The sequence below is a fragment of the Lycium ferocissimum genome, unplaced genomic scaffold (assembly GCF_029784015.1).
Source record: "Lycium ferocissimum isolate CSIRO_LF1 unplaced genomic scaffold, AGI_CSIRO_Lferr_CH_V1 ctg1407, whole genome shotgun sequence".
Classification (NCBI taxonomy): Eukaryota; Viridiplantae; Streptophyta; class Magnoliopsida; order Solanales; family Solanaceae; genus Lycium; species Lycium ferocissimum.
This window is the reverse complement of record NW_026715243.1, coordinates 59,177-67,854: the sequence shown is the minus strand read 5'-3', so window position 1 is coordinate 67,854 and position 8,678 is coordinate 59,177. Positions and strand designations below refer to the sequence as shown.

At 35.0% G+C, this 8,678-nt stretch overlaps 1 protein-coding gene across 1 annotated transcript; it reads left to right on the top strand.

The window, feature by feature from the left end:
• Positions 1-665: 665 nt before the first annotated feature.
• Positions 666-4,243, top strand: LOC132042206 (probable pectate lyase P56). The gene is made up of 3 exons (XM_059432816.1): positions 666-1,439; positions 2,073-2,373; positions 3,746-4,243. The coding sequence occupies exons 1-3, from the start codon at positions 863-865 to the stop codon at positions 4,059-4,061; spliced, it is 1,194 nt and encodes a 397-aa protein (XP_059288799.1). The 5' UTR covers positions 666-862; the 3' UTR covers positions 4,062-4,243.
• Positions 4,244-8,678: the final 4,435 nt, after the last annotated feature.

Below are 8,678 nucleotides of genomic sequence, written 5' to 3'. Positions count from 1 at the left end.
AATTTAATAATGTTGTTACTATGAGGGACAAGCTTGTCCTTATAAGTTTGTTTCATAAAATTAAATTTATTACATAAATTTTGAAAAGGGGAGGTTTATATAGAAATATAATTCTAAAAGGTTGAATGGCATGCGCATCAATGATAAAAAGAAAAATAGCATAAGTTAGTTTTATTACCCAAGAGAGTCATGTATTATAAGGGATTAGGAAAATGGTCAAATATATCACTAAACTTAACGAAACGGCTCACACATGCCACTCGTAAAGGGGGGGGGGGGGGTGAGAGGGGTGTTGGCTGGTAAGTGACGAAGGGTTTAAATAACGCCACGTGGCAAAATCTAATAGTATTAGGGCTCTGTCAGTGGTTAGTGGCACGAATGAACAAAATGTGTCACGGCGTTGGCATTTATGCCCTACAATGAACGAGTGGCATGGATAGACTATTTCTCATAGTTCGATGACATATTTGAACTATTATCCTTGAGAATATAAAAATTCTTTCGTATTGTGTATAAATTAAACTCCTTATTTTCTTAAGGCTATACTTCCGCGAGGCCAATAGTTGACGAATGATAAACCATGTATACCGCTCCTTATTTCAAGTAATGGCCAAAATCTTCTGCATTATCAGATATAAGGAACAATGTTCTGTGAACGGAAAAAAAAAACAAAAAGAGGAACGAATAATGTGGCTTGCTTAGAAATAATCCTGATTTTAGAATTTTTTTTACAAAACTTGTTTAAGGGCTGGTCTATTAAGACCACATAGTGGTGAAAGGATTTACCTTGCACCATCTACCTTCAACAGCCCAGCAAACAAACAATAACCCCACTAACATTTCAAGATTACCAAAAGAAAAAATGGACTCCTACATAACAAATTTCAATTTACTCGTTGTCCTCATTCTCCTTGTATTTGTCGCTATAGGGTCAGCAGACAACGCTCCAAGAAGGAAACTCGGGAATAAGAAATACAAAGGCCCATGCATGGCCATAAATGCTATTGACAAGTGCTGGCGATGCGACCCTAATTGGGCCGATGATCGCCAGAAAATGGCCGACTGCGCAATGGGCTTTGGCACCAATGCGATGGGAGGAAAGTCGGGCCCATACTACATCGTCACAGATCCTTCTGATGACGATGTTGTCGATCCTAAGCCCGGAACTCTCCGATTCGGCGTGATCCAAAGGGGTCCCTTGTGGATCACATTTGCCAAAAACATGAAAATTAAATTAAGTAGGGAACTTATTGTGAATAGCAATAAAACAATTGATGGACGTGGAGTTAATGTTCACATAGCAAATGGAGCTGGCATTAAAATACAATGTGCATCACATGTTATTATCTCTAACCTTCGCATTCACAATATAGTACCTACCCCGGGTGGCTTGCTTAGGGAGTCCGAGGACCACATTGGCCTAAGGAGCGGAGATGAAGGTAATGTAAACTCGACCATCTCGTCTAAATATTTAAGCAGAATATCTAAAGATTCCTCTAAACTTGATGCATTTTATTTAAATCTCTCTTAAATTATATATGGTCCTAACTATCCTCTGTACCTAACTTATTTATGATCGTTACCCCCTCAAATAATAAGCGTCCTAATTATTCCCTACATTGGCTTTTCTATAATCTTTACCCCCTAAAAAAATGATAAAAGAAGGAAAATTTGGTAGCTATAATTTGATGAAGGAATAGAGAAGATATATAGGACAAAAGGAAATAGTTGTTGGAATGGTTAAATGTAAAAGGAAATGGTATTTTAGATTTTTTACACATCCAATTAATATGATGTGACTGCTATTTTGCACCCTCACGAGCCAAACATCACTTGAAATCACTTAGATTATAGAACAGCCAAGCACAAAGGGTAATTAGGACCAGTTATTATTTGAGGAGCTAACGATAATAAGAAAATAGGGGTTAATTCAGATCAAGCATAATTTCAGAGAGATCTGAATAAAACGCATCAAGTTTGGAAGTCCTTAGATATTCTGCTAAAATTTACGTAGCTAAATTGCTAGAGTGAACACATTTTTTAATTACTTACTTTATATTATGTCTCAACAGGTGATGCCATCAGTATCTTCAATTCTCGTGATATATGGATTGACCACATCTCTATGTCCCGTGCAACCGATGGTCTTATCGACGCTGTTGCTGATTCCACTAATATTACCATATCCAACTGCCACTTTACTGACCATGAAAAAGTAATGTTGTTTGGTGCTGATGATCATAATGAAGTTGACAAGGAAATGAAAATTACATTAGCATATAACCATTTTGGAAAGAGGTTGGATCAAAGGATGCCTAGATGCAGATTTGGATTTTTCCATTTGGTGAACAATGACTACACCCATTGGGAAAGGTACGAATTATTGAACTGTGTAACTATCTCATTATTTAGAAGTATAAATTTTTGTGTTAAACTATGTAATTATAGGGATCTTTTCAATTTTGGCTCATCGGCTGAAATTAATTATGGGTGCTAGCCTAAATATATAAAACATATAAATTGTTTATGTATAAAAGTACAACAATATATCCAAAGGTAATCTCACAAGTGGAGTCTAGGGAGGGTAGTGTGTTCGTAGGTCTTGCACCTACCTTATTGGAGGTAGAGAAGTTGTTTCCAGTGGACCCTCGGCTCAAAAGAACATTTCAAAGCAGTTTTAGAAAAAGAAAAATATGAAAGTGAGGAAGTCATGGCAAATAATAATGAAAGCATTACATATCATGCTGAAAGAAATGGACAGTAACAACAGCTAAATACTAATATGGTAACTAAAGTATAGGAAACAACAGATAGTAACAGAATAATACTAATACTACTGGTGTGTATATAATGTATATTTATGTAGATTATATGTATATAATATGTATATTTATACTTAACATACACAACAACAACAACAATAACAAGTCCAGTATAATTCCACCGTGTGGGGTCTGGAGAGGGTAGAGTGTACGCAGACCTAACCCCCACCTTGAAAGGTAGGGCGGCTGTTTCCAAAAGACCCTCGGCTCAAGAGAGGAAAATAAGACAAAAGGTCAGATAGGGCCAAGCATATCGAAAACAATATGAAAACAAGGAATAACAAAAGCGAGAAAGTCATGGTAGAACGATCAAGAAAGAAAGGAGCATTAACTAATATAGATAAATAAGATAATCAAAGTACAACGGCCCAACAAATATAAGCAGCAATCAAATGCAGAAATCAAATGGCAATAAACAAATGAGCAAAACTACAACTACTATGGTGAAAGGATAAGCCACCTAGCCTTCTATCCTAATCTGAGTCCTCCACAACCTCCTATCTAAGGTCATGTCCTCGGTGAGCTGAAACTGTGCCATATCCTGTCTAATCACCTATCCCCAATACTTCTTCGGCCTCCCTTTACCTCTCCTAACCGTCCATAGCCAACCTCTCACACCTCCGCACTGGAGCATCTGTGTCTCTTCTCTTCACATGCCCAAACCATCTCAGCCTTGCTTCCCGCATCTTGTCCTCCACCGATGCCACTCCCACCTTGTCTCGGATATCTTCATTCCTAATTCTATCCCTCCTAGTGTGCCCACACATCCACCGCATTCGCATTTCCGCGACTTTCATCTTCTGAACGTGAAATTTCTTGACTGGCCAACATACTTAACATACAAAACCTATATATTTGTTGGCTATTATATTTCCGGCCAGTCCAAAAACATAATTTTCCCTAATTATATTATATCGTTACAGGTATGCTATTGGGGGGAGCAGTGGAGCAACCATCATCAGCCAGGGCAATAGATTTATTGCTGTGGATAAATTGTTGGTGAAAGAGGTGACATATAGAGAAAAAAGTACTTCAAGTGTGGAAGAATGGATGAAATGGACATGGATATCAGATGGTGATGATATGGAAAATGGTGCTACATTTACACCATCTGGTGACCAACATTTACTTGACAAAATTGATCATCTCAATTTGATTAAACCAGAACCATCTTCTTTAGTTGGAAAACTTACTAAGTTTTCTGGTGCTTTGGCTTGCAAAATTGGATGTAAATGCTAAAAAACATTTTTCAGAATATTATTAGTGAACCCCTAATCGCCAAACGGACAAATAGAAAAGCAAAGAGGATTATTATGTCCTATTTCTTAGTATTTCTTTTGGTAATGGGGGTGACAAAGAGGATTATTATGTAACATTTAATTCGCCATATAAAGCAATGATAATTCTCTGCTCTCTTAATCTCTTGTTGAAATCCTATTTACATACAGATATTTCTCTCTTCCACTTCTTGCTTTGTTTTGGTTTTATTGTAGTTCCTTCGAGGACCTAAAAACCCCTTTGCTTTTAGTTTTCGAGCTAATTTTTTTTTTTTAATTTAAAAACTTTGTTATACAGATTGAAACATATTTTGTTACAAATAAGCAGTGGTTACAACACTGCACATCCATAATTTAAAATCTTAGATTCAACTCCGGCTGCTGTATGCAATCTAAATATAATAAACAAGTTATAGACTATTTTGATGACAAATCCTCTTCAGCAAAGAGTTATAGACTATATGTTGCTAGAATCCCCTAAAAATTGTCGTCGTGTTCATGTCCTACAAACATGCATTATTTGGAAGATCCGATACCAAGTGAAGTAACATTTTAGAGGATCCGAATAACATAATTTTAGACGGCCACACCACTTCATGTTAGAAATATTAGAAATAGTAATGGTAACATAGAATTAAATGGACAATGCAATGACAGAAACCAGCTAATAATAATATGGTTTTAAGAGCTGCGATTGGGAAAACCATTTTTCTACTATATAGAAGAGTGGACATGCCTGTGAATTCAACTCTAAGGGGCATTTTTGGAATTTGATAGTTTGTCTATTTTAGGCCTGCTATACTCAATAGCATTATGTGTGTACTTTTTCCTATTTGGACGAAAATACCGGACCATTTTAATTTGTTTGACCGTATCCTCTTTAAAGAATTGTAATCAGGTACATCTTTCAAGAAATGTGGGTCCCAAAATTTTCATCTTCCACGGTAACTTTCAAAAACTGAGTATTATGGCCTTTAAGCAATACTGTAGATTCCTATTTATTTTTAGCTTAAAGAATTATTGCACACTATTATGGTATCCACTGTGGGGATTTCACTGGGTATGTTGTTATTGTTGTATTATGGTATCCACTTTCTCATACCAATTCACTGATTTATTATATTTTATACATTATATCTTTATAATTACAGGGGAAGTCTATACAAATAAAACATTTTAAAAACTAAATGCATCTATTTATTACATTTTAGTCGATTAATTTTTGTTTGGGGAAGGAAGGAGTTTTGTATTAAGCTGACATCAGAAGATGTAACACATGTTATCCATAAATTTCTAAAAATAAAAGATGGAATATCCAATAAACCCGTTAGAAAAACAACGCAATAAGAGAAAGTGAATACTTTGATCTACCAACAAAAAGATCTCATGTGTGCTCATGTGATATTTCCTCCATTTCAAGATAAGTGGTGCTTTTAGCATAGTTACATCCTTTACAAAATTACTCATCCCTAAAAAGTAAGATGTATTTTTACTAACTTACGCAGATGTATTTTTACTAACTTACGCTTAAATACCTTGAAAAAGATGTAGCTCTTTAGTTTTAAATGAGTGTAAAATTGGAAGAACATTATTAATGCCTTCTTAATTATGTGAAATACCACTTATTTTGAAAGAAAATGTATGTAAAACACCACTTATTTTGAAACAAAATGAAAAGGTAAAAACATCACTTATTTTGAGATGAAGAGAATATCATTGGACCCGTGCTTACACGGGCTAATTCCATCTATAGGTAGAGAAACACCGTTTAGAATTATTTTATAAAATTAATTTTTAGTTTGAAATAAATATTTTATTAACAGACTTAATTTTTAAAAGTTACAACTGGTTAAAAGTTGTGATGAATAAGGAATAATATCTGAAGAAACAAGTATAATTAGGTAACAGGACTAACTGTAATATTGTAATAAAACTAATTAAATATGTTTACGAAATAAATTACTCTAGTCTAATGTTTAATAGTCTGAAAATAAACTAAGATTAGTAGGCATTTTCCAATGTATTAAGTTTCTCATTATAAAGCATCAAAATAGCCAATATAATTTATTAGTAAATACATAATTATGATCGTTCGCGTAAAAATAAAGATAGAAAGAGTATCTTATACCACACATATAATTATATGCCCGTGTTATATCATACAATAGAGACATATAATTACCATACATATATGTGAAGTTTTAAAGATTATACTACTCCAGGAACATTTCTCGAAATTCCCGCATTCCAAGTACATATATGTGAAGTTTTAAAGATTATCACTCTTTAGTCTAGGGGTACGATCGTTCAAATGAAATTTACTGATTTTAAAAAGTAATTAAATTCAATCAGTCTTGAAATGGTGGTTAAGGTTTGATTAGCGGTTTAAAATGATTATTAGCATATTTCTTCAAAAAACATAATAAGGTCACATCACTTGAAACAAAGCAAATATACCATAACACAAATTATTGAACTCTTGCTCCTAAAACTTTTACTTTTCCACACGTAACTTTCAAAAAACATCATAAAATATGTTGAAGGAGTCTTATTATTGCATAAAAATAAAATAAGTGACATATGTTGGGCCCGTGCTGGCACGGGCTCCGATATCTAGTACATAAAATAAAAGTTACGCGCAGAAACTAGCAGCTAATTATAAAGTATCCCTGAACAACTAGCTAGCTACTTATATTTCTTTAAATGAAGAAAATTACTTTTATCATCTAGGAACTTTTTTGGCTATAGTTATAAGAAGCCTCCAGAATGATATACTATATTTTGTTGTAATCCAGTGGGAAAATTCGCATATACATAAGCATGTAACATTTTCAAGCATTCTATCAAAGTTGGAGTCGAACTTCGCCAATGTAAGCTTGTTCACATTACCTATCCCAAGTTCGAACAAAGAAGAAGGGTCGCGGTTTGGAAGCCAGAATCCTCATAATACATATATCGTTGGGACATACCCACCCAAGAATGCATTACGTCAGCACTCGATATACTGAAAAAGGAGCAAGGGGTTCCACCACATCGCCCCGGATGCGAAGGAGTATGAACAAGGGTTCCCATATTATGGATGGGTGTGGGTAAGAAGTCAGTTTCGCTACATCAATGCCTAGATGTCGTGCAAAATATGAAAGGATTCCCACATCAGTATAGGTAAAGAAGCTAGTTCCACCACATTAGTACCCTTACATGGAGAAATAAAAAAGGGTTCTCGCATCATGGATGGATGAGGGTAAAAAAGCTAGTTCAAGAGGAATATAGAGGCACCCAGGAAGAGGCAGCTCGTGCATCTGACATTGCAGCAATAGAATATAGAGGTATCAATGCCGTTACCGATTTCCAAAGTTCTTACATCAAATGGTTGAAACCTGGGACGACAAACAACGTTAACACTCTAAAGTTTTCTGTAATCAAGTTCCAAATTCATCATTTGAGAGTCAAGTGATGCCACCCTCTAACGAGTTCCCCTCAGCCTGGAAAACAAGGTTTTCTGCTCCTCATTTCGCAACACAACGAATAATCTAAGGAAAGGTCACGTCCCTGTTAATTCTGGCAAGAAAAATTTGTGCCATGGGACTTGGTATACTTCTAAGGTCTTCTATATTTGGAGATTGGTTGAGAAGAATTCAAATACTTCAGAGGAAGGAGAAACAAAGAATTCAAATACTACAGAGTACGCAGCTGAGATGTTATATGATGGACCAATAGAGATCTCATTTGAGCTTTCTTCCAACAAAAATGTTATTGAATTAGGGACAGTTTCTATTTTATGATAATTGATAACTAAACTGTCAAGACGATTGATTATGAACACTGTTATAAACACGGCATTCGCCATATAGCTCACACCCTTGAAGTCTTTTTCCCTTCACTTATGTGACTTTGTTGATGCTAATATGTTGAAAGAAGAATAGAGATATGTTGAAAGAATAATAGAGAGATTTCTCCCCTAAATTGGAAAAGCAGATGGCAATATATTATTGTATCGTTTGTATTGTGCTCACAATTTTTCATTTTTTGGTTCAAGTAAAGCAACAAAAGGGTTAGGCCGAAACTCTTACAGATCAATCGGGGGCAGAAATTAAATGATTTACACATTCTATGTTGTTTTGACACCTTCTGGTAACAAAAAATTATACATTGTTAGTGCACATAAGCTAAAACTCTTCATGAAAATATAGAACTATTAGTAAACATTAATGCTTCTGAAAGTGCAGCTACTTTGGTAAAGATTAACGCTTCTCAAAAAACCCATTGATCTGTTCTTTCATGCTAACTAACCAAAGCTAAAGCATGTTAATTCTTCACGATCTAAGCTTTACCTTGCAGAGATCTTATTGCCAACAAATAAGGCCGTAAAAATCTTTTTCCTTTCTCAAATAAAAACTCTCAGTAATAGTTAACACTCCACAGTTCATTGAAAAAGTTTATTCAAGGGGCTAAATTATCTCATCTGCAACACATGAAAGGGGTCAAGTTTGACCATAACAAACATTTGTGCTTCTCCGGAGAAACACAATGGTGTTTTAACCCTTTGAACTTCATCTTCTTCCTCTGAAAATGTAACTCG

Coding starts and splice junctions, on each gene's coding strand:
- LOC132042206 (XM_059432816.1), top strand. CDS start 863: ATGGACTCCTACATAACAAATTTCAATTTACTCGTTGTCCTCATTCTC. Junction 1,440..2,072: donor CCTAAGGAGCGGAGATGAAG/GTAATGTAAACT, acceptor ATGTCTCAACAG/GTGATGCCATCAGTATCTTC. Junction 2,374..3,745: donor GACTACACCCATTGGGAAAG/GTACGAATTATT, acceptor ATATCGTTACAG/GTATGCTATTGGGGGGAGCA.